Source organism: Triturus cristatus, chromosome 4_1, assembly GCF_964204655.1.
Source record: "Triturus cristatus chromosome 4_1, aTriCri1.1, whole genome shotgun sequence".
NCBI classification, from domain to species: Eukaryota; Metazoa; Chordata; class Amphibia; order Caudata; family Salamandridae; genus Triturus; species Triturus cristatus.
In genome coordinates, this window is record NC_140585.1 from 1,005,462,736 (window position 1) to 1,005,489,571 (window position 26,836).

The 26,836-nt window shown below is 44.3% G+C and overlaps 1 protein-coding gene across 1 annotated transcript in view; it reads left to right on the top strand.

Moving 5' to 3' along the window:
- Window positions 1-26,836, top strand: part of LRRIQ1 (leucine rich repeats and IQ motif containing 1) — a 1,142,626-nt gene that overhangs the window by 352,050 nt on the left and 763,740 nt on the right. The window contains exon 11 of the mRNA XM_085653925.1: window positions 4,686-4,813. Within this exon, the coding sequence (XP_085510051.1) occupies window positions 4,686-4,813 (128 nt within the window). The remainder of the gene's footprint in view (window positions 1-4,685; window positions 4,814-26,836) is intronic.

Genomic DNA, 26,836 nt, shown 5'->3' on the forward strand with positions numbered 1-26,836 from the left:
TATTTCACAGTGATACTGGGAATCTGCTCTGCGAACCTGGAGGCCATGACACACACAAATTGGCATCTGGCAGGCCACATGTTGGGTGCTGCCAGTCAGCTTAACGCTCTTATTTGGAAGCGACTCTGTGCTCCCCCTGAGGCCTTATGGTTTACCCGCCTTTGGCATATTATGGCTATGGAGCTATTTCCACATAGAATTGCACATTCTGATACTAAATTCACTCGCATCTGGCAGCCTTTACTTGACTATTTCACACGCCTGACATACACGTGCTTCAATCCTCCCAAACTTAAAGCGCTCCAGTACTTTAACTGAGTTACAGCTGAGTGGGAGACTTGGCTCTGACGCTTTTGACAAGTGCATCATCCATTCTCCCTTCTCATCTGGGCCCTACCCAACAGCTAACCACATCTTACAAACACCTATCTTGTACTGTAGCCTGAAGACCTCCCTGACCACAAGCTCTCATTTTTTCTGCTTCTTTGACATTCTGTATTATGTTTTCTAAGTTCTATTGTTTTGTATTAATCACTGGCTTATGCAAAGATTACAAACTTGCTAATTTTTCCTGCAGTCATCCTGTTGAATATGGGAATGTATAATTATATGCTTTCTCTGCTCATTACAGTGATCTATTCCCTGCTATTCTCGTGGCTACGACGAGATGGATGTTGGTATGCAGTTACAGTCAAAAGCTTTCACTGCTATGTTGATTTGTGCAAAGCTTTTCAATAAAAAGATATCAAGTAAAAGAATATCGGACCAGTTTCTGATTTCTTTTGCTCCACCTAGAAAAAGGTGCGCTTTATCTTGGAGCAGTATAGCTCATTGGATTTCTACAGTAATTACGTTTTGCCATGACAAAGCAGGAAAGCCATTGACTGCAAAGGTTAAAGTGCACTCTACCAGAAAAGTTGCTGCATCTACAGCCCTGTTTGCTGGTGTTTCGTTACCAAATATTTGTTAGGCGGAGATGTGCACCTCCTCTAAACATTATTATCTGTGAAAAATATATATATGTATCCACACACCTCCAGGGTGTTCTTAGATCTTATTTTGTTCAGTGCTACCACTTGACATGTTTCGGCTGCATTGTTAACAAACAAAGGGCATCATTTTTATTCATGTATTTAAAGTGCTCTACGGCTTACATCTAGTAAACATAGATAACAGCTCAGCAGCTTAGCGTTGCATTCATCTCTCTTCTGATATTCTCCCTCAATTTACATTTCTTGCATATACAAATTGAGTTACAATTATACTTCATTTCTACAACATCCGTCCTAAATATATTAATTTAAAAAACAAATATTTGTGACCATGCTCAAAGTGCATTAATTTGCGCTGATAATGAACATAGAAGACATCCTTTCTCTGGGGCATTGTGCTGATTTAGAACAACAATATTGTTTTACCGTATTCCTCCTTATTTGCATAGTTTGCACACTAGACATTTCCTTGCATATCTAATGTTCATCTATGCCAAATATACACGTGTTTAACTTTAAGCTGATTACACTTTTCTTCATACAAGTTTCGCCCAAGGCTTCCCCCCTAAAGTGCTTTGTGCATCGCGCCTATATTAACGGCAACAATTAAAACAAAACATCTCAAGAATTATGACTAAATAAACTCAGATAATCCTTTATAGCTAAACTTTCTATACCTAAAACCAAACACACATCAGTTTGTAATAGAGCTAAACTTCTCATAAAACCCAATTGGTTAGCACGTTAAAACTATTCTATTATAATATTAGACATATTGTACATCTTTGAAATTTGCCCCAGTGGGCTTACAAATTGATTCCAGAAGGTGATTATCTCATAAGTCACTATTGTCACCAAAGCTAAATCCCTAAAACATCCTATTATGTTTAGTAGCACATACTGATGCTGATCTACAGTGCATGTATGTGTGCTCATCAAAAAGTGACCCTTGCAATTAAAAACATATTAAAATACAGTTACAATTATCGCCCTATCTCTGCTTACTTCCAGTGGGAGGTATGTTATCGGCGATGTTACAAATGGGTGCGCAAATCTTCCTCTAAATTGAGCCTTGTCAGTATTTTCATATTCGATTCTATTATGTATCTAGACTACAAACATCTCAGGGCCTTCTCCCTGTCTCCACCTCTTGTATTCTTAGGAATTGCATCAATTACAAAGTAGAATAACATATTGGCATTGCTGGTATGGTTTTCCTCCAAATGTCTTGCTACAGGATAGTTCTTTCTCTGTTTTTTCTTTCCCTCATGTTTCACAGGATTCATTTGTGCGCCTGTAGTGTAGTGCCTCCCACATATAACAGGTCGCAGGGACAGGAGAGTATATATACTGCGTGATCTATGTTACAGGTGTGCTGTCCCTTGATGTTCCTCATTTCATTTCTGTAGTAGTATGTCATTCTCTTTTGTACTCTTGCCATAAAGGCACACCTTGAACTTACTAAATTTTCTGAATTCCACATAGTAGTTTAACCAGGTTGTACTCTTAACTTCTTCCGGACTGACATATATATATATATTCATAGTCATATTCACTGAAAAAAACAAAGGTTACAGGGACGTTATAGTTCGACTCAGGTTTCACTCATACAAAACCAGTGAAATGCAGCAGTTTTAGTTAGCTGAGATAACTATAACTTGCGCCCCCGCAATGCACTGCTTATGACCTCACATATTACGACATGATCAGTGACATCACTGATGACATCACTCATGACCTCTCAAATGCAGTGTAAACAAAGGAAAGTAACCTTTGTTCACTGTATTTTGTAGCCTCTTTTTGTTTGCCAGTGCCCTTTTTCTTTCTCTAGGTTATTTCAATATCCAGTGCCCCCACATGGTTGTAGTCAACCCAGAATTGAGAAACTTTTCAAGCACAAAGGCCAAGGATACAGATGTGCAGTGTAACAGAATATTTTACTTAAAACCAGAAGAATACTACTAAATTAATATGTGGGGAGTAACAGTACTCTCAACAAAAGAATGGGGAATAACAGGAGCCCATTTTAAATGGTTTACTTAATATTTTCCCTCAGTTAGTTGACTACCATCTTCTTGTGAGCTTATGTTCTTAAAAAATGCTGTAGATTCCATTTGGACCTATATTTCAGTCAGAAGTGTAACATATCTCACAAAAGTTCGTGTTTTAACCAGTCATGTTCAACTAGTGCAGTAATACAATTCAGGCTTTTTCTATTGATGAACCATATATAGCTTTTCATTGGAGTGAGACTTTTCTTTGTGTTAGCCAATCTTTCCTCTCCTCCTTAAGAAAATGTTAGATGTTGCATTTACATTAAACCAGGGTCATTAACCTAGTTTGTTTACAAATCAAGCAGAAGAGTCCTTACACGTTATGTTATGCAGACTCTAATGCATTATGCAGATAAATTAAAACATATGAGGCATTAAAAGCAATCTTTTTTTCTTTCAAATGCCACACTTATTGCAGGGGCTTATTGTGAAAATACCATATATAGATGAATAGTTTTTTGCATTTGCTTAAGTTCCCGAGATTCCTATTGTCCACTTGCATAAACCCATTGAGATCACTCACTAAAGAAAATGCAGCAATTGCAGAAATGTTTGGGAACATCCCTGTTTCTGAAATGTGAAGTGCTACATGGGGACCAGTCCTTATCTTTTGCAAATACTTCTATATTGAATTTTATTCCAAAATGAATTCTTAGATGAGGTTTTCTTTGCTCAGAACCGTGTTATATTACTCTTTTTCCCCTCCTCCCTTACAGGTATATTTAATGACTCAGCATAATGGTCATCATTAATTGAGGTTCCATGGTGAAAAACTAAAGTTTCTTTCATGTAATTGTAGATTTTGATCATTGCTATCTTTTGCGATGACAGTCCCATTGAACCTCTCTTTATCCAAGAAAATTCTGGTCCCTCCGTGACCTTTAAATGGAACTGAAGTTTTGACATGGTGTGGGTCACCGAAAGTGCTGTGATGTTGATAGCCATTCAATAGTAGCAACTTAGTCCCATACAACTTTTACTCATATGTTTTGTTTGGCGAAACAATTGAATATATTTTTCGTTGGTGCTTTTTCAGATCTTAAAACATAATTTGATTTAAATATGTATTTTAAGTCGATAAGGTACCCATTTGACCTCCATACAGTATCCTATTGGTTATTGCTAATTAACATACCTAGGAGGAATAACTATTTACTGATTTGAAACGTGACTTTCATTCACCAACTGACACTTATTTAGGGAAAATTAATTAATTTTACGCCCTAAAATGTATTTCTTCAAAAGTAAGGACTACAAATTTCACTTGAAATGTTATTTAGAGCTTGCAAATTGTCAACTTGTTTTTTTATAATAAACCGTCCATGTTCTAGTCTGGTGTACCTTCATTAGATTCTTCATGAGTTTGGAACTTTGATTAAGAGGACAATTGCTAACATACAGATAACTCTCATATGTGACAATGATTAGTAGGACATCATTGCAAAATATCCAGTTCAAGAAATTGAAAGACAAAGTGTTTGCTTTTAAGGAGAAGACTTTGACCTTCTTCTAGGGTCAATAAAAATAAAAGAATGAACTATTGTATTATAACCAGGTGAGGCTTGCATGATTCTGAACTTTAGATGATTTTTTCTACACATTTATATTGATTAACAGAAAAAATAACTGTTTTTTTCAGCCTCCTATTTTAGAGAACCATGTACTGTTACGAGAATTGTACCTTGATGATAACAGTGTTACAGCACTAGAAGTTTTTTCTTCATGTTGGCTTCCTTTACTCCAGACTCTCTCCTTGTCTCAAAACAGGTAAATTGAGAAGAATAACCAGCTTATCTGTATTACTGAGTTGTGTGGGCATTCTAGGCACACACTTAAATGTTATTCAACACGTGTACAGTTCTACAATTCTTTATACCTCTTTTCTACCCTGTTAAATTTGTCACTTTAATAAACCACTATGATGTGTACTTCATTCCTGTGCATGTACTAAACTTGTAGTGCTTGTTGGCAAGCTTAAAGGCCCCTCATGTTTGCATGTAAATCCACCACAGTTTCTAATGTACTTGATTTTTTCCATGATAGCTTCTGCTGTGTTATTGTTGACTTACTGTAGTCTTACGTAATGGCTTATTCTGTAGCAAAAAGTTTTGAAAGCAGTTTTAGAGTGGCATCTTAGTGATTGTTACCCAGAGTATTAATGACCTTAACACTTTTTTCTTTGAAAAGGTTGCACATTATGTGATTGTTGCAAGGTTGAAAACAATCCTTGGAACAGTGGAAACGTGTTCTCTGTTAACAGATGTTTTTTAATATTCAGAAACTTAGATTGCTTCTTCCTCTTTTAATGAAATATTTTCTGTCTTCTGTTTTTTCAATCAATACTCAAAAAAGATATCAAAACTAGCTAAGTAAATCAACTCAACAGAGTCCTCTGTTTTAATTCTAAGATTTAAAAAATGAGAAAGCAGAGCATGGGATTCGAATGGTAGTATGTTGCATTCAGGTTGTACAGTGCTGTACATTGTCTGTTAGCTCTCTCATTTCAATATTTGCCTTTGTGGAGCTAAGATCTGTGAACACACAGCTATACACTTTCCATATTTTCACTTCTAGTTTTTCTGAATATTTCACTTACCTCAGCTGTGCTTTTAAGGCACCATTTTTGGTTCTGTTGCCGGGTGCCCTTTAAGGTAATAATGGAAACATAAACTTGATATATGAAATGTCTTCCTGGTAGTCAATTTACAGAGGAACGTGACATTTGCAAAAATATACCTTATTATACGTTGATTGATAGAGCAGCCTTTCAACTGTGAGCTAAATTAGGCCTAGTTAAGAGCTTTTCAAATCTTCTTGTGAGGAAAGTGTTGTTCCATTTGATGAAGTTCCCATAGCAGCATTCGTTGACTTCTGCCATTGTTCATATCTGCTGTGATACCTTCAGGGAAACTTATACGACTGATTCAATTCCTGACATGTCCTCGCTCCAGTTTGATGCTGAGTGGGTTGGCTTTGAAATCATTATTAGTGTAGTGTCTTGCTCAGTGCCAGGCCACTTTTGACATTGAGTATTAAATTAACACAAAGGGTAACATGTATGCAATTCGTGAACCATGGATAATTAACAAAGGTACATGCAACATTGCTTCACTGTGTGTTTATCTGGTAAAACAATAAAATATTTTTTAGATGTCTCACTCATTCATAAGTGTGGTAATCGTCAACATATAGACATGCCAGGCAATTCTTAAGTTGTCTCATTTGGCCCTAAGCAATCCTTTGTCTGTAGATCTACCTTCATCACAAACAAAGAGAATGCGGAAGCCTGTGCTATGTCATGTCATGAAATGTCACGTTACGTTGTGTTATGTTTTGTTGGATTACGTTATGTTAATTTGATTAGCACACAGCTCACCTGGAAGTGTATCCTGTTGCAATGTTTTCAAATTCCACAAGAGACATTGGTGCATTTATGTTTTATTGTGTACACCTACATTTCCTTCTGGTTCGTTGTCCATGGTATCACCTATGGGTGATATTTTCACCTTTCATGACGTTTTTGAAAGAAGGGCAACTAAGCTCAACATTCCACTGAACGCATCCCAAAATTCACTTTAATCCAAAATTTACACTCCAGCCAATAACTTGGGTAACACCTGTGCTGCTTCTATGTTAAGCTGCAATGATATCTGGATCCTTGGTGCTGACATTTTAGTCATGAACAAACACGGATCATCAATGTGTGCCATGACAGATTTCGTTTTTTTTGGATGGGGTTGGGTGCCCAAGGTGCTACCTTCACGGTGGTGACAGGCTACTGACTTTACCAGAAGTGCTGTAGCACAAGTGCGGTGGTGGCAGACTACCATATAGTGATTAGTAGGAGTGAACAGGCCTTTTCTCCTGTGACACTGGAGTAAGGCTTACAGGCCCAGCCGTGTAAAGTTCCACTGCTCCATTCTTAACTCACCCTTAGCCTATATTAAGTTAGCATGTAGTGGTTTGCAGCACATGTGTGGTTGCATTCATGTGATGGGGATATATGTTGGAAAACTCTGGTTTCTATTTTGGGATATCCAGGGTTGACTGGAAGAGAGTATGGGAAGGTAAGAATTCCCCCCAACAGATTTTTGGATTGCTCCATTCCTGAGACTTTGGTGGGGCACACAGTACCAGAAGGAAGAGCCAGGCTCTTAAGTATATTTCAAAGGGCGCTCCTTGATTCTGAGAGAGGTCACTGGAAAAGCACCAGGCATATCTTAGGAAGGCGATTGAACTGATAAGAGAATCACAAAGAGTAGGGCTGAGGCCCTTTGATAACCCTGTGATGCACATATCACTGTGGCTGACATCCAGGTGTTAAAGTCTAGTCACTCCTGTGACCTGTGTTGTGGGGCTTTCAAATTTGGAATTGCACCTGTAGTGACAGGCTCCTTTCTGGAGGAAGGGCAGGACAAAAGAGTGGGCACTTAAAAAGGAAGCATCCCCCCAGCACAAACCTTAAAGACTCAGACAATCAATCACATTTCCATGTCAGGGAAATCTAAGACCACCTGCCGTGGAGCCTTGCACACCAATAACTTCATGTTTGCCAAGACTAGTGTGCCTGTGAGAAAAAGTAGAATGCTTAAAAAGAGCAAGGTTCATTGAGGGATCCCTGTAGTGAGATGTGAGGAAGTGGCTGCTGCACCGATTGGGCCATTGCCAGTGTAGGGGTTAAAGTTGGCGACCCCATATGCCAGAGGGGGCCACCATGAAGAGTGCATTACTGCTTTGCCAATCAAGCTGTAGTCCTTGTGCAGAGAAATCTTGGTGGCCTTGTGAGCTAAATTGGGTGACAAATGGGAACCGTCCAGCCCGAAATACCAGGCCAGGTCCTCTGTGGACTGGAAACAAGCATCCCAGGACCGGTTTTAGGGTTTCACCCCTCATTAGCCAGGATAGCTTGACTCCAGTGACATGGAGAGCACAGGACCCACGTCTGGGCATACCCATCCCACTCGGGGTGACAAATGCAAAAAGAACAGTTGATGGACAGAATGCAGAACAATGTCGTACATTCACCCCAGTACAGAAATCTGGGCCTAAATGCATCATTTTTTTTGCTCCCCATGCCTTTCCAGTTTGAAACCAGCCATAAGCAAATCAGTCTTGATCCTAAATTGGCAGGGTATGCTCAGACGTGGGTCCCTTGCACACTTTACCACTGGATTCAAGCTAGCCTGGCTGATGAGGGGTGTTACCCCGAAACCGGTCCCAGGATGCTTGTTTCCTTTCCAGGGAAGATCTGGCTTGGCAGTTCAGGCTGGACTGTTCCCATGAGTCACAGGGTCAAGACTGATTGCATATAGCTGGGTCTGAACTGGGGTGGCGAAGTGAGCTAAAGAACGATGATGGATTCAACCTAGATTTGTGACTGGGGGTGAGTGTCTGAAAAGTTTCAGCGCTCCGTCCATCATCTCCTTGTATTTGCTAATGATTATTATAAGTGCTTTCCAGAAACAGCAGCGCCTGTTCCTCTTGCTCCGTGTTGCACAGATGTAAAAGATATGACACTTCTACCTAAAAGCCCAGTGCCTGTTCGCACACAAGAGTCCAGAGTAGTGCTTCCTTCCGTCACCATTTAGGGATGATTACTTAGAGAGTGCAAGACCCAGGTACAGTGGGTTAGGAATAGGATGATTAAGTCGCTTCATCTTCACCATCACCTGCACCTTCCCAAGTGAGTTACCCTCCTGAAGACACTGGTGATTTTCATGACATATTTTAGAGTGCATCAAAAAGATTTGATTTTCCTCTCCCAGTAGAACAAACGGAATGTTTTCTCTATGACTCTACGAACTCGGCATCAAAATCAGTAAAATCAATACCAATTGTCAACTGTATTTGGGAGGAAGTCCTAAAATTGATGAAAAACCTAGCTTCGGTCACTGCTGTGGTTCCATGCATGGACAAGAAGTACAAAGCATCAGGCTCTTCCCCAGCCTGCTTGATAGGGCATCCACGCCCAGGCTATGTGGTAATGCAAACTGCACAAAGGTGTTCCAGGAATCCATTTGCCCCCTATTCGGTGCCTCCAGAGAAGGAGGGAAGTAGGCTTTGCAATATTGGCAAGCGTTTTGCAGATATGGCAGCTACCTCCATCAGGGCATCAAATGCATTAGCCATCCTGGGTCGCTATGACTGCCAAATGTGGTCTGTCCTTGTCCTCTACTAGTTCATCTCCCAGAGGGTAAGAAAAAAAGAAGCAAGAGAAGTCTTGGAAGGGGGTGCCAAAGCATCCTCTGAGACCATAGACACGGCTATGGACATCGTTTTCAGGCAGATAGCGGGTGCTGTTCGTCTGCGCTGACAGAACTCGTTGAAGGCCACCTTGTCCCCTCCTGAGGTTCAAGTTAAAATTTTAGATATGCCCTTAGATGGGGGAAATCTGTTCGGAAAACATGTAGATGATGTTCTCAAGGCCATCCAGGCTGTTACTGAGATAGCACGCTCTTTAGGAACGCTGCAACAGGCATTTTCAGCCTTTTCATGGAGGAAGAAGGCAATATGTACAGAGACCCTCTTATTAATCATATAGGTATCAGCCGTATGCACAGCAATGATATTGACCCCAGTACTTTGGGCAGCAACAGTGCAGGTCTTCCTCATATACATACTCAAGGCAGCCAATGCGAAGGCAACCCCAGGACGGGGAAAAGGTCCAAGACTCTGCAAGGAAACAGTGACATTTCTCAGGCACTAGTCCCCTCGTACCACCATCAACCCTCGAACCACAATCTCTCCATTTGTTACACCTAATGAGAGTCCATCAAAACAGACAAATGGGTGTTCGACTTTATACATCAGGGTCACCCCCTGCAATTTGTTCAAAATCCCCACATCATCTGCCTCCCAAGAGGAAGCATCAACGCCTCTCTCTCTCCTGAAACAGGAGATATCGCTGCTTCTCTCAAAGGGAGCTAATGAGGAATGCTGTCTCTTCAAAAAATTCTGTTGTTGCTCAACAAAGGGGATTTCATTACATCTCTCAAAGTCTTAGATGCATATTTTCACATTACCATAAAACATCAACGGTTCTTGAGGTTCGAGGTGGTAGGGTGCCACTACCAGTTCAAGGTCCTTCTTTTTGGCCTACGGTCAGCTCCCAGAATTTTCACAAAGTGCATGGCACCAGTAGCTGCTTTTGTTAGAGGAAACTGGCACAAGGTGGAAAGACAGCTATCCAAGAAGGTTGCTGCATATTCAGAAGGAATGGTGGCCATATCCACAGCCTTGTTTGATCGAGTATCGCTTCCAGACATCTGCCAAGCAGCAACATGGTCAAATGCTCATACATTCACCAAACACCAAAGTTTGGGTTCAGCATGGAAAGCAGATGCTGCTGTTGGCCAGGCACTTTTGCGTCGCCTGTTTCAATTATGTACACATTCTTGTTTCTTTATTTACCTGCAATATTTTTCTGGTAATGTATCATTGTTGCTTATATCTCCACTATTTGTACTTAGTTTGTTGTTTATTCACAAGGTATTTAGTTTTTTAAGGAGTGGTTTTCACCTAACCCTTCTCCATGCGTTCTTTGCTTACTTCAAGCTACTCTGATTCAAGCATGTGAATCTATGAAAGATTCAATACTCAAGAATTTTTTTTTTACTTACCTGTACACTGTGGTTCTCTAGTATTTATATATTTCATAGATTCACATGCAACCCACCCACCTCCCTGTATAGGCTCACTTCTTTGATACCTCATGGATATGCATGTTACACTCCTGCTCGAAATCTGCGGTATTGTGGCTCTGCAGGGGAAGAGTGGTCTAGGGTCTTGCCTCTGATTGGCGGAGTGGGTCTATTAAAACAATGTGAATTGGTTAACAATGTCAATTGCTTTCCTTATGTCTTTTACTTTATTTATCAACTACGGCAACCAACCAGTGCCCATACAAAGAGAGATAATATGATTGTCTTGATAAAGATGGACTAATAATAACAACCATCGAAACGCGTCGACGCTAGTGCTGGACACAATTCGTACCAACGGCTTCGTCTTTGAGATACAGTAGAATTTAATTGTTCCAAAGAGTAGCATTCTGTTATTTTTATACGGATGTGTCAAAATAATGACAAAAATTGACTGTCTGTCTTGGTCTCTCTGTGTTAAGCATATTTGATCGCAATAGTAACAAGATTTCTTGTTAGATTTGATATGCGAATGTGTCTCATGTATAGGATTGCACGGTGTGGGGTGTAATTGATTTCCTTGATTAGCTATTGTATACTTTTTTAGGAAAGTATTTTTACAGTGTTTTTAATAATACAAAAATAAAAGAACTTGTTTTAATGATTTTATCAATTTGTCTGTCCAAATTTAAGATGTACATGTTCTAACATATGGGCTTCTATCTATATGTGGTTAAGTCAGAGCAGCGCTTATAGTGACATGCCTGGGAATCTCTTTGCATACTTTTACTTTATTTACACAGGACTGCGTTTTTTTAAAAATACCGTGGGGCTCCCATCATGACAACGAGGGAGATTTAAGCATATGAATCTGTGAAAGATATCAATACTGGAGAACCACAGTGTACAGGTAAGTAACTTGTTTTTTACCCTCCCTGCTAAACCACTAGTGCCCGTCACCTTGCGTGGAATGGTGCTCTTGTGCCCGCGCCTTCCACACCAGGTTTTCATCAAATGGGTAGCCGTACCCCCAACCACCACCTCTGTAGTGACACCAAGCGCAACAGCGGTACTTGCCTGGGTCCACTGCCCACCGGGGCATGGGCATCAGGAACCACAGCGTCCTCCTGCCCCGTCTGGCCACGGAGTTCATTTGCCTCTAGCAGTGCGCATTCTTCCTGTTAGGTGTCCTCCTCCGCCACAGTTGACCCGGCTTCATTGCCTCCGGTACTCGGCTTGACGTCCCTGCATCAAACAGTTGGCCCATCTTCCTTTTCTCCAGCATTATGCTCGCCGTTCTCGCCTCAGGACGCGGTGGGTAGGGCTGGTGCTCATTTTGCTCTGAATGTCTCCTCCCGGTTTGAGGTGTCCCTCTGGTGTCGTCCCCTTAACAGCTGGGCAAACCCACATAGACGCAGCTCCCTCATCACTTCTCCATGCTTCCAGCACTTCCTGGTTATGGGCACCAGTCTTTGCAGGTGACCCGCTGACGTTCTGGGGAACAACTAGAAGGCTGCCCTTCAATGCTTTTGGGTTAGCGGTGTCAGCCATGCTGGAATCCCTGGCCAGGGCTTCCTCCCGACTACCCTGACCCCCTCCAAGAATGGACACAGGTGCCATTCAATGACTGTAAAGTGGGACAGGAAGTCCACACTACCCTGCAACTTCCCGGGCACATGTAAAGCCTGAAACAATAAAGGTTGCAGAGCCAGGAACCACCACAGTATCTTAGCGTACATGTCTTTCTGAGGAGCTAGCAAAGTGAGCAGCTTATGTTCAATGCATAAGATAAAAGTTTGTCCTAGAAGATAATATTGTAGGGGTTCCATAGGCCACTTGGTGGCAAGGCGCTCCTTTCCTATGGTGAGGTAGTGCAGATACCTTAGGAATAATTTGTGACTCAAATACAATAAGGGATGCAGGTCCCCTTGATGATCAGGTTGGGAGAGGACAGCTCCCAATCCAAGGCCCGTGGCATCAGTTTGCAATACAAAGGTCCTTTAGAAATTGGGGCAAACCACAAGAGGAGCCGTACATAACACGTATTTCAATGATTGAAAGCTGTGTTCCTGTACTTCCATCCAAGGCACGCATTTCGTGGGATACTTGTTGAACAGTAGGTCAGTGAGAGGGCTTGCAATGACAGAAAACCATGGGATGAACTTGTGATAATATCCTACAAGTCCCAGGAATAACCTCATTTCCCTCTTCGTTGTCGGTTTCGGGATCTTTTGTTTGGCCTCAACTTTACTGATCTGGGGTTATATGACCCTTGAACGGATGGTATACACCAAGTATTCAATATGATCAGTGGCAAATGTGGTTTTCTTTGGATTTAATGTAAGCCTTGCTTGATGTAATGTATCCAAGACCTGGCCAAGATGTTGGAGATGTGTGTCTCACAGTCTATACTATACACCATGATGTCGTCCAAGGATACTGCGGCAAACTCCTGATGAGAATGTGCATAAGTCTTAGGAATGTTGCAGGTGCCCTATGAAGGCCGAAAGGCAGTATCTCAAAGTGAAATAGACCAGAGGGGGGTAGCAGACGCTGTCTTCTGCCTGGCTTCGGGGCTAAGGGTATCGGTCAATACTGTTTCGTTAGGTTGATTGTGGACAGGACCCTCATGCCTCCTAGCCTATCTATCCACTCATCCACTCGTGGCATGGGATATGTATCAAATCGGGAGATGGAGTTCAGTGGCAAAAATCGATACCGAAGCGCAAGCTCCCATCACCTTCTAGTACCAACATCACGTAGGAACACCAGGCTCTCTGAGATGGCTTGGTGATGTCAGCTTTTAGCATAACTTCCACCTCCTATTCCACCCCTGCTTCCTAGCTGCTGGAATGCAGTAGGGCTTTAACTTAACCACCCAGGACCCATTAGTGATAACATTATGGGACACTAAAGTTATGCATCCTAGATTCCCTGAGAGGAAGGAAGGTTATCTTCCCAGTAATAGATTAAGCTGGTGTATCTGTTCGGTATTTAGGCATTCTCCAGTGTTAATGCCTTCTGGTCTTTTCTCTAGTAACTGTTGAAGGGGAAAGTCTTGGGGTGTATTTGTGAAGATATAGCCAATGGGTACTTAGGAGTCTTTGCTACTACAAGTGGGTTCATCCCATTTCTTTTAAAAAGTGTATGTGGTAGATCTGTGCCACCATCCTACCGTGAGGGTTATCCACTGTATAAGTGACGGGGTCACCTTTTCTTTGACATCATATGGACCCTGCCGGGTGGTGAGGAGCTTCTTATTAGGATTTATACCTTCTCCCCAATTGAGTAGTCTCATACTACCATCCCTTTGTCATACGTTTGTTTCTGCCTGTTCTGAGCTGTCTCTAGATTTCTGTGTACCTGCTCACACAAGCTGAATAGGTTGCATTTGAGCGATGCTGTATACTCCAACAGAGGTTTGCCATCATTCTCCTCCTTAATCCAATGTTCCGCAGCCATGGCCAAAAAGGTACTGGGCTTCCTTTCTTTTTTTTTTTTTACATTTTATTTAAATTTTTAGAGCATTCCAATAAATGTTTCTAGCAACTTTTTTAACGTATGTTCCTGCCCACTCCCGGTTTGATTGTTGGCTAGATGCAACACCTGCTAATAGAAAGCCAGGTGTGCAAGGAGTTTTTCCATATGGCTCTCCCTCTCCTAATCCATATACAAAAGAACTTTCTTTATACTAAACAATGGTCCTATCTGGTTTGGTTCCTCCTCTTACACTTGTTCCCAGGCATGGCATGCTTCAGGGTGCTATCACTCTTCTGGGCTTTCCGGAAGCTACAGGGACGTGTCCGGTTTCCCTCTAAGGAGGAAAGGATACGTGTAGTTGAGGATTGAGAATTTTTGCTCTACTGCATCCATTTCCTTCTCTTTTCTAGTTTTTATCTCGTTCACTGGAGGTGTATCTATATCTGCCTAGGTACCCTCCGAATCCCCACTCTACAAACCTGTGGATCCCCTTCTATCTCAAGAAAAACCTCTGCCACCAGATAGGTCTTCTTGTGTCCCCATCTACTCACGTAAACTGTGTGTATTCTCCCTCTCTCGTTTGGGCAGTTGGGATTAGGTACTGACCAACCAATGTGCAGTGGGAACCTGTATCTAATAAGGCAAAAAGGGCCCTGCCATTAAGGTAGATCTTTCTCTTATAGCGCCTTGATACGGCCCCTGTAGCTAGAACCTTACCTTGTGTGTATCCCACCCCCATGGGTTCCCTGGTGACAGCTCGAGGAGGGCAATGACTAGCTATATGCCCCCACTCTGCACATTGAAAACACTGTGGATTCTGTGGTTAACCTGCCCCAGTTAGTATCTGGGTGGATCAGGCATCCATGGTTCCACTGGGGTTCCCCCTCCCCAAATGGACCCTTTTGTAGAAACAAAGGGAGGTCGAGTGGATGGACTGTAAATTCTGGAGAGTGGTGGTATGTGCTGGCTCTCTCAACCCTCTGAAGCCGCTGATAGATTAGGGTGCTGCTTCACCCAGGAGTGGGTGTTGGAAGGTAAGGCATTAAGATATTGCTTCAGGTCTACTTCTCAGTTTTGTCATCCACTGTTGCAGCAGACGAATGGAGACACCTAATCCCCAAATCCCAGATCCTATAGTGCAGGGATCCTGGATTGTCCCCAGCTGTCCATTTCTACTTCCGACTTGAACTGTTGTGGATATTGGTAGTATTACCTGTCCTTATGTGTGCATTATGAGCTGGAGGTTTTTTTTATTTTTTTCAATCCGACAGCTTTCAGAATCTCTGCTTCTGTTTTCTTTCTTTGCACCTCATCATCAGGTTAGGGATAAAGGAGGGCGGTAGAGGAGATTGTTTCTGTCCGCAAAATGCCGGTGATAACAAAGTGAGGGAAATATGAAATTGTCTACAATAACGGAGTTACCGCAAATTTTCCAGTTACCAAAAATCTGGAGGCGATGCAGAGTACTAACCTTATTAACACTCTAGCGTGCGCACGGTATTCACACAACCCCTTAGTGTATTTATTGCGTTAGTTTGTTGTTACCGCTTCGCCACCTGCTGCCATTCGGTCACGTCGCGTGCCGTTACATTTCCATATATTACCGGAGTTTGACGCTACGAAGTTTCTCCCACTGGCACCAGTAACATCAGGAAAACCTGCTGAAAACTTGCAGACCTATTAGCATTCATGCTATGTGCTCGTGCGACCTTGTTCACTGTACCTCCTCAACAGTTTTAAGACAGCTAGTTATTATAATTGTTTGTACACTGCACAGCCACTTCCATCAGGCCATTCGTTCTGCGCTAGCTTGTCCGTTCACATTTTGTTGAGAGTTTTCAGACCTCGTATTTACGTAATCCATAAAGCAAGTCCTAACTTTGGTTTAAAAAAAAAAGTAAATGAACTAGGCACAACATCCGTTGATCCACTGTTTTGCTCTGCGTAATGTTAGAACACTTGAAATGAGTCTTGGCGTAGAATGCACGCATTTCATTCGGAATATTTTTCACACAGGCGCCTTTTGTATTTTGTGTGGAATAGGTACTCCCCGGCACGTTGTGCGACGTTTTAGATGTAATGACGTTCCCATTGCAGTGAGCTCAGTCGTGCGCTGCAACCTTCACAGAGGACACAAGTGGTTCTGCTTTGTCCTGTTTTGAAGATCTCATGTAAAATGAGTAACAACAGACGCAGCATGTTACTTTTTTGGCAGAATAATTTAGCATTAACTGTCTAAATAGCCGTCAGGCCTATGACTTAAAACAAGAACGCAGCATGCCTAAGACAAAATAGGAAGGCCGTTGTGGGACTTGATGGTTTTCTTTATGACTACTTTTCAAAATAAACCGGAACATATAGCTCCGGTGCGTAACAGCTGGCCAGGTGGCCAGTCTACATCAAAGAATAACCTGCAAATTAGGTCGCCTCTCCTGGGCACACACAGCGGCAAACTACTTTACTCTCTCCAGTCCTGCCCTTGTGCCACACGTCGGTCCTAGAATCCACCCCTCTCACTGTATGGCCAGTTAAAATGGGTTAGTGAACTTGCTACCTTTGTTTCCCTTTTTTTGTTTTTACTTCTGAGGTCTCACTTTTTTTCCCAATCCAGAAGGTGCACGCTAAGGGTTTAACGTGCCATTGTCAATCGTGTCTTCTACTTGAGGAGCAGGTTCTTAACTGAACCTCAGAACATTTTTGTGAATGTTGTTTGTTGTGCCTTATCTATTTCAGTGTGTGATTTTTCCACTTTTTTTTGTATCTACCGTAGGTTGATTTATTTCCCTCTTCTTCACCCTATATGATGCTCCTTCAGGTCTGGCTCGACAGAGTAGTTGTTTCCGACCTTATGTAATCACCACAAATAGAGCCTTGCGAAGCGTTACTGAGAGAGGGTCTTAGGCTCCGCCTACATATTCATTTTCCGCTCTATGCTCGTTTGAATGGGAAGAATATGGGCGCTTCCGTTGAAAAGGAGTGCTTCCATTGCAGTTTTTGCATTCTGGGAAAGCACATGTTCAATGCAGTTGACACAAAATGGTTATATTGACAAGCCAATGCTCAAGGTAGTAGGCCTAACATATATATCTTGAAAAATATATGTTAAAAGCATTAGGCTTTTGAGGGGGGATTGTTGTAACATTGTACTATAACTTGTAAATAGGTCTTTCAATACAAGGAATATCACAGATTACCACAGTGAGCAAGGGTTTTGGTTTAGGTTACCCCCTCTGACAAACTCAAGGAGGGGGGGGGGGGTAAAAGATTTGCTCTGCATTAATCCTTGTTAACGTTGTACATTGTTTTGCCAACTGTGATTTTGTACATATTTCTGTATTTGACAGTAAGCCTAATGTCTGCTTTGCTGGTAAACTTATGTTCACTGCAGTGGGTCTGAGATGATTATGGTGCAAAGCCAATACTACAGGCCTCATTGTTTTATTGGGAATAATTATGTTGGGTGCTGTAGGTCTAATCTGTTTTTATAAAAATGTTTATTCCAAATGAAGTACTAACATATATATTGTGAAAAACACTTTTTAAAGTTAATAGTCTTTAAAGGTGGATTATTATTAAAATGTGTTAAAGTGCCTAGACAGGTTTTTTGTAACATGGAATCTCACAGATGACCGTAGTAGGCAATGATTCTGATGTTGGTTACACCCTTTGGGAAACCTTGCAATAAAAGAGTTGCACTGTGGTAATCCTTTTTAGGTGATTTCAGGTGGGGTTATATATTGTTTTACTTACCAATATTGTATATATTGGTAATTTTATGAATGTAAGTTTAACGATTGCCTTATGAAAAGGAGCATTGTCAGTACAGTATTCCCGAATTGGTATGGTGACAAGCCAATGATAAAGGCCAACTTGATTCATTGGGAAAAGTTATGTCAGATGCCATGGGTCTCATTTGTTTATTAAGAAAGGTTATGACAAAAGTAGTTGACCTGACTTATTTATTGTGAACAGTATATATTAAAGCTGATAGGAAGTGTTGTTTACTATATCACAATGTGCCTGTAAACTGGTATTTTTACAGGAAGCTCACAGATTCCTATAGTAAGGAAGCATTTGATATTGGTCACCCTCTCTTACACATCCTCGGGTGAAGATGAGCACTTGGAGAACATGGAGGCTTTGTATATTGTTTTGCCAGCTGTAATTGGGTACATATAGGTACTTTTATTACTGTAAAACATGTAGTCAGTACAGTCGTATTGAGTTGGCTGCATGACTGATTAATTAATTGGAAAAAGTAATGTTGGGTACCGTACAGTCTAATCTGTTTACTACAGTAAGTTACGACAACCTCCGAAGGCCTGACTTATTTATTGAGAAAAGCATATGTTAAAACCAATAGGCATTAAGGGTGTGTTATTATTACACTGTGTTAAAAAAGGCAAATGGGTAGGTGTAAACTCAGAGATTATCATCTCTTCATTATCAGCAGGTAAAGGTTTGTTTTGTGTTATCCTCTCTGACATACCCTGGATGTATACTGTTTACCCTGTGATTATCCTTTTAAGCCCTTTTTCGAGGCTTTGTATGTTATTTTGCCCACTGTAATTTTGTACATATTGGTAAATCTATTAATATTAATTATGGTCAGTTTGTTTAATAATTTACTTTAAAATTAATAGGCTTGAGGGGTGTGGCTTGGTATCCGAGAATGGCGGACGCGTCAGCTTGTCACTCCGTCCCTGCCTGTAGATAATCCTTAGTGTATTCGGACCCCGGGTGGGAGGACAAGCAGCCGCGACAACTGGGTTGGAGTAGGGAGCCGCCTACGAGGGTTCGATTTGAGACGGTAACTGGCCCTAGGAAGTAGGCGGATCAGTGCCTTTGCTACATAATGGGCAAGTAAAGGATTAAACCATCGGTAGCACATACTGGCGCAGAAGAGTCCTCCCCACCTGCAGTCGAGGGGGTAGGGGGCCAAGACATTCCAGATTCTTCTATAGAGGCGCACTTTGATAAAGTTTTGGCTGCTATAGTGGACACCAAGCCTGCACTCCAACAGGAAATTAGCACAGTATCAGTGGGCCTGGGTCTTCAGCGCGCAGAACATCGCAAACTGGTGGACTGAATGGGGGAAGTTGAAATGACTTACACTCTGAACAAAAGACTTTGGCAAGCAAGGTAGAAGACCTATCAGATAGGGTGTTTACCCTAGAAAAGAGGGCAGAGGATGTGGAAAGCTGTAATCGGCATAGTAATATCAGAGTGGTGGGACTACTCCTTGAAGGAGCTGAGGGTTCGGATATGACCTCCTACCTCAAAAACTGGCTGCGGGCAGAGGTGGTGCCGGATCACCTAACCTCCTTCTTTGCTCTGGAATGAGCGCAGCGGGTGCTGGTGTGCCCACTGGCCCCTGGCCTTCCCCCACACCCGGTGGTGGCCAGACTGCTGCATTATAAAGACAGAGACACTATAGTACAGAGGACTTGAACAGAGAGTCCCCTTGTAGTGGGTAATGCCAAAGTCTCAGTATTCCCTGACTTCGCTGCGCGGGTACAAGCACATCAAGCATCCTTCTTGGAAATTAAATGGGCTGTTCGTGAGGCTGGGCTGCAGTACTCTATTATGTTCCCCACCAGACTCCGGATTATTCTAGCTAGGATTTTTTTTTGTGATGATCCGGACAATGCTTGGATTTGGTTGGAAGCATATACAGCAGGTGAGGCCCCACCCAGTCCCAGGCCCAGAACTTCGGTGGCGGGGCAGCAGCCGCGGAAACGTTCCTGGAGGCTACCCGATTGTCGCTCTCTGAAGAAACTGTACCCATCGCAAGCAGATCAGGAATAAGCAGCGGCATTGGTGGCTGTGGCAGAACTGGTAATGACGAATACGCAGCGAGAGGATCCTGGGACATCATCTAGGAATGACTCACTGCTGTCTAAATCTGAAGCCTCCGTCGGGAACAATGAAGCCTTGCCCCAGGTCACTCAACAGACGGCGTAGTAACTATTCTAATGAACACACACCTGACAATGTGGTTGCTTTCCTCCTGTTACTTTGTCTCTACTGGTATACTGGGACTTCCTGTAACATGTTTGAAGTGGGTGTTGTCCTGAGATGATCCATACCACTTTAGCCTATGTGATACACGCAGTAATATGCTAATATCTGCTGAGTCTATGACATCTGGGATTTGGGTGGCTGCTCCCTATACCTAGGGTTACTTATGTGTATCCGACTATGGATGAGTGGGCAGGTCTCTTTGGTGGTCAATGGCCTAGCCCACCCCAACCGGTTTGACCATTGTCTGGATACTGGAAGCAGCATACTTGTACTAATGTGTATCTTTTGCAGGTTTGGGCGGCTTACTATTGCTGGGCTGCTCTTGGGTGTGGGACTTTGCAGTTGGGGGCTGTTTTATTATGTCTTGGTAGGCAATACGCTTGTCTTTCCTTTGGAGAGGAATAGGATGGGGGCGTGGGAAGAGGGGAGGATGGGGTTTTTAGTAGATTTTCTAAATGGCGGACCCTAGACTTACACTTAGGATTATGTTGTGGAATGTTAGAGGGATGGGATCGGCCTCTAAACGAAGTAACATCCATAGATACCTGATGAGGTGTGGTATCCAAATAGTCATGCTACAGGAAACACACCTTACTGGTTGTGAAGTGGAGCGACTGAAACTTGGCAAGTTGAAAGGTGGCGAAGGCAGGTATTTGCCACCGCATGCTCAGCGTTTGCTAGGGGGGCCTTATATGGGTCAGAGCAGGGACGCCCTTTGAACACACACAAACTGCTATAGACAAAGATTGGCCGATTGTTGGGCCATAGTATAATGTTTAGAGGCATTTGTGCTCCGAACCAGAACTATAAAGCTTATATAAAAGAGTGCGTATGATGAAGAGGGTAGACCTGGTAGGTTGCTCACTTGGCTTTTTTGTCCAAAATCCAGGAGGTTGCACATTGCCCAGTTCCGATCTGGCGATGATAAGCCCCTGTATGCCCCGGGTGAGATTAATGCAGTGTTCATGGATTACTATGAGTCCCTGTATGGGAGACCAGAATAAATGGATGTTGATACCTTGAGGGCCATTTTAGATAAGGTGCCCCTGCGGAGCTTGGATTGTGTGGCCAGGGAGGAACTGGGCGGCCCAGTGTTGACCTAGGAAATCAGGGCTGCCAACAGGGAGATGGCTAATGGGCAGACGCCGGGTTCTGATGGCCTCCATGCTGAATTGAATGCAGAATTTACAGGTGCATTGGCCCCCCAAACTGGAAACTCTATATTCGTAGGCATTCAATAAAGGCTCGCTGCCTGACTCGAATAGGGAGGCAATAGTAGTCTCCCTCCCAAAGACTGGGGTACAGGATGCCCCCGTTACAGCGTTCCGCCACCTGTCCATGTTGAACATGGACCTCAAAGTTCTTACTAAGGTTCTGGCGCATCGGCTATTGCCATATATGCCAACTTAGTGCATAGTGACAGAAACGAGTTTATTCCGACGAGGAGTACATCCTTTAACCTTCGTAGGTTGTACCAGGTTCTATATCATCTGGGAATGTTGTCCAGCCCTCGTAAACTGTGATTATGTCGATTGATCTAGAGAAGGCCTTTGACTCTGTCAGTTGGGATTATCTTTATGAGGTAATGCCTCACATGCAGTTGGGGGAGCAGTGGGTGAAATGGGTTTGATTGTTGTATTCCTTTCCCACGGCGAGAGTTAAGACGGGGCACAGTATCTCTGCTATGTATAGGGTTTATCGGGACATGAGGTAGAGATGCCAGTCACACCTTCTGTTTGCCCTGGCCATAGAACCCTTGGCAGAAGTTTTCCAATGGGAAGGGGCGGGCTATGTTGTGGTGATGGATGGTAGGGAGCATGTCATTTCCTTATATGCTGATGACCTTCTACTTTATCTTAATGATGGCCCAACAGGGGTGCAGCATGGCTTTACTGGATGCATTTTCTCAGTATTCTTTCCTCTGAGTGAATAAGACCAAGACCTGTATGTTCCCTCTGGTGGCTGGCAGTCGGAGTTCGGATCCTATGCCACAAGGGTTGTGCTGGCCTGAGGACGTTTCAGTACTTGCGAATCCAGGTGTTCCATTCATGAGATGTTGTAAGTGAGGGGAATCTTCTGTGGGGTTTCCTTTGAGATCTCTGGACATGTATCCCTTTTTGGCGATTCCTGATATGGCCCATTATGGTGCGACTAACTAAGATGGTGATGCTACTGCGTATATATATATATCTATATATATATATCTATATATATATATATATATATATATATATCTATATATATATATATATATATATATATATATATATATATATATATATATATATATATATATATATATATATATATATATATATATATATATATATATATATATATATATAGTTAGACCTGTCAGCCCTTTGGGTGGTCCCTCCTCATCATTATTTATTTTGTCCCACTTTTGCCTCAAACCCTGTTTGAATTTTTCCTTTTTGGGAACCACCAGACTTTTTAGTGTTGCTGCAGATTCAGGGAGCCATTTTATCTACCCCTGAAACTTCTGTCTGAGGGCCTGGAGCACAAAATGGTGGCCACCTGTGACATCACCAGCACCCACTGGAACCTACTAGCACCTTCCAGAACATTTCAGAACCCTGTGACAGTTGGAGGCGGTTTAGAATGTTGGAAAGCTAAGACAGAGATTTGGCAGTTGGAGCTGGCAGTTGGCACCTGACTGGTGAAGAGTGAGCAGCAGAAACCTGAAGGAGGAAGGAGTGAGGCAGCAGGGGTGGAAACTTGTGCCTGGAGTGGGGTCCATAAACCCACCCTTGATACTAGTCCCTACTGACTGAGCCCAGCCTGAAGCCCTGTGTGGGAAGAAGCAAGAAAAGTCATCCTAAGGACCTGGACAGCAGGAACAGGCCTTAGAATCCAAGAACAGCAAGATCCTGACCTGGATACTGGTTTCCCTGGAGTCCGACGTCGAGAAGCCTGAGACCTGGAGCCCGAGGTGGAGAAGCGGCGCTGACTGGAAAAGCAGACGTCGTACCCGGAGCCGCCGGAGGTCGAGAGAGGGCGCCGACGGAGGTCGTAGAGAGTACCAGAGGCCGAGGAGGAAGTCACCCGAGGTCGAGTGAGCGGCGTCGACGGGGGAGTGAAGTCCGCCCTCCGGAGTCGCCGGAGACCGAGGTGAAGGAGTACCAGAGGTCGAGGAGGAAGTCACCCGAGGTCGAGTGAGCGGCGTCGACGGGGGAGTGAAGTCCGCCCTCCGGAGTCGCCGGAGACCGAGGTGAAGCGTGCCGGAGGTCGGGAGTGGAGATCGCACTCCGGAGTCGCCGGAACCTGAGAGAATCGTGCCGGAGGTCGGGAGTGGAGGTCGCACTCCGGAGTCGCCGGAACCTGAGGAGAAGAGCACCGGAGGTCGGGAGTGGAGATCGCACTCCGGAGCCGCCGGAAGTCGACATCGAGCCAAGGCCGGCCGACGTCATCGAAACTGAGGTCGCCATCGGACCGGAGCCGCCCGAAGTCGACATCGAGCCAAGACTGCCCGACGCCATCGAATCGGAGGTCGAGATCGAGCCGAGGCCGCCGACACCGAACCGGAGCCGCCTACCGGCGTCGTCAAGAACTGACATTGTGCCGAGGCCGCCGACATCGAACCGGAACCGCCTCACGGCGTCGACACGACACCAGCGGCATCGGAGCTTCAGAAAAAGGGCAGTAAGTGGAATAGAGGGCGCCAAAGGCCCTGTGGAATCCTAAGAGACTACTCTAGGGGTTAGAGAGGTGCTGGAACCAGCTGGACTGTGCCAGGGGTGAGCTGAGACTAAGTTAGAGGGGTTGTGTAGAGTGAGAGAGCCAGGTCTCTGGTATTCCCCCCTTGATCTACCTCAGTTTAGGCCTCAGCCTTGTCCAAGCCAGGGAGTAGACACCCTCAAGCCTTCCACATCCCCACAAGCTGTGACTGGGCCAAATTAGCCCATAGTAATCTCAAACGTGATCTGATTCTATGAGTGTCACTGTCAGCTTTTAATTATTTATTGAGGGCACTGTATTTATTGTATTTAACCTATTTATTGCTTCACTGTATTTATTGTTCCACAGTATTTATTGTCGCACAATATTTATTGGTTTGCAGTATTTATTGCCTCAGAATATTTAATTGCCTGTATGTTTTGCACTTATATTTATGCCTTCCTTATTTATGATCACCCCTATTTATTGAATCATTAAGCCAGTATTTATTTGACCTGCACTATTTAAAAAGCTTTGTATATTGTGATTGTGTATTATTTATCTAATCAGCAACTAAGAGAAAAAGAAGATAAAGAAAGATATTTTCATAATTTTTACGGTGTAGAGTCGTTTTTGGAACGGATGCACGCATGGTTATTGTATGGGTATGTCGTATGCTTAGCACGGTGCCTGATTCCTGACCACTCGAGCCAAGCTACCACTGTATGTCCTGGAAAGACCCCGTTACCACCAACCCTTTCCGGTGTGGGAGTGGAGTATTTCCAACATTAATTGGTGTTCAGTGGCGGGATAGAGCTGTGCCTACGTATACTCAACAATAACTGTGGGTAGTCCATAGGCCTACACCGGGAGTTTTCTCAAAGCGGCCTTCCTAATTGTGGGTTTTTGTTTTTTCCAAATTTACTCTGGTGGTGGGAGGAGGTATTATTAAAGGTACCCCCCTGCATTGTTACTGCAAATAACTGTCCTCTGACCTGAGTGGGCAAGATGGAGTTTGTACTGGAGAATTTAGAAACGTACACTGTGGCCCAACTCAGGGAGTTTTGCCAGCGGGAGGGGGTGTATTGTCCCCCAGGAGCAAAGAAGGGTGCACTCCAAACCAGCTTAAGGGCTTGGGGGGAGGCACGCCGAGAAAGCAAGGCTGAGGAGGAGGACAGGGATAGGGAGCCCGACAGTGAGGGAGCTGGTTTGTACCAACCGGAGGTGGGGAACCTGTCAGCGGGGCCCAGGACACTTTCCAGGAAGGGCAGCAGTGCCTCTAGCAGTGGCTTGTCTGAAGTGGAGTTAACAGACCGGAGGGAGAAAAGACAGCTCACATGGGACTTAGCAAGGCTGGAGAAAGAGAAGGAGGAACAGAGGATGGCTCATGAGATAAGGCTGAAAGAGATAGATCTTCAGATCCTGAGAATCGGGGCCCACCCTGTACCTAACGGTGGCAGCGAAGAACGAGAGTACACCAGGGAACCCAAACCCTACCTGCCAAAGGACATAGTAGCTAGCTATGGGGTGGGTGACGATATCGCCAAGTGGCTAGCGGCCTATGAGGTCTCGTTAAGGGCCCATGGGGTTCCAGAGAAGTACTGGGGAGGGGGATTGTACAAGTACATGCCTCCAGCTGGTAGGGATGCTTTATTGGCCCTCGAAGAGGATGAGCAGACCTGCTACCCCACCATGAAACTGGCGCTCATAAGGAAGTTTGGACTAACACCCGAAAAGTACAGACAGAAGTTCAGGGGTAGTCACAAACTGGGCACACAGAATTGGGTGGACTTCCTGGACTATGCATAGAAGGCGCTAGAGGGTTGGATTCAGGGCAGTGAAGTGAGGAACTACGAGGGGTTGTTTGATCTAGTACTGAAGGAACACCTGCTCGAGAAATGTTTCCCTGAACTGCGTCAACACCTGGTGGATAGCAAGCTGACCAGTCCCCGGAAGCTTGCTGAGGAGGCGGACATTTGGGCTAGTACCCGGGTGTCCACAAGGGGGACTGGAGGGGATACTCAAAAGGCCGGACAGGGCACCCCCCAGAAGAAAGAGGGAGGGGAAAAGAAAAAGGAGTTCTCCAAAGGCCCCCAAAATAACTTCCAAGGGAAGGGAACAGGATTCACCCCTAGGGCTAACCCACCCAGAAACCCTAATCCTGGCCAGAGTCAGCAGCCAAGGGTTGTCCATTGCTACGAGTGCGGTGGCGTTGGACACTATAAAGGAGATCCGAAGTGCCTGAAACGACCACCCCCTCCCAGTGGAGGAAAGACCCCCGGAGTAGCTAGTGCAGTGCTCGGGGAGGAGATGCCCTTAACTAAGGGAAGGGAGTGGGCGGGTGTCACTTTAGTGTCCCTGGGAGAATGGGAGATGGTTCCTAAGATCCAGGTGCCCGCCAATACTGTAAAGTATGGGCAGTGGGTCACCATCAACGGCCAAAGAGGGGAGGCTCTGAGAGACACAGGAGCCAGTATGACTATGGTACGTAGCCAACTGGTGTCTCCAGAGCAGGTAATTCCCGATGTACTCCACCCAGCCGCGATGGCTGACGGCAGAACAGGCCACTATCCAGTGGCCGAGGTTCCCTTTGAATGGGGGGGGGTTGCAGGTTCACTTCGAGTTGCCGTAAGCCCTGCCGTGCCAGTCGATTGTCTACTGGGGAATGACATGGAGCACAATGCTTGGAAGGAGGTGGAATACCGGACTCATACTGAGATGCTGGGTACACCTGACTGGGCCTGTGTGAGCACAAGGTCCGCGACTACCCGGAGAGGGAGTTCGTTTCGGCTGGAGCCTGGAACAAAGGCCCAGCCAGCTGCCAGTCAAGGGAAGAACCGAGGACAGGAGGAGCCTGCCTCGGCGTCCACACCCCGTAGGACGGATAGGCCACCGGAGGTGGTGGACCAGGAGTCTGCGGTGGGGGATGTCACCAAACTGGAGGACCTACCCATCCCGGCCGAGTGGC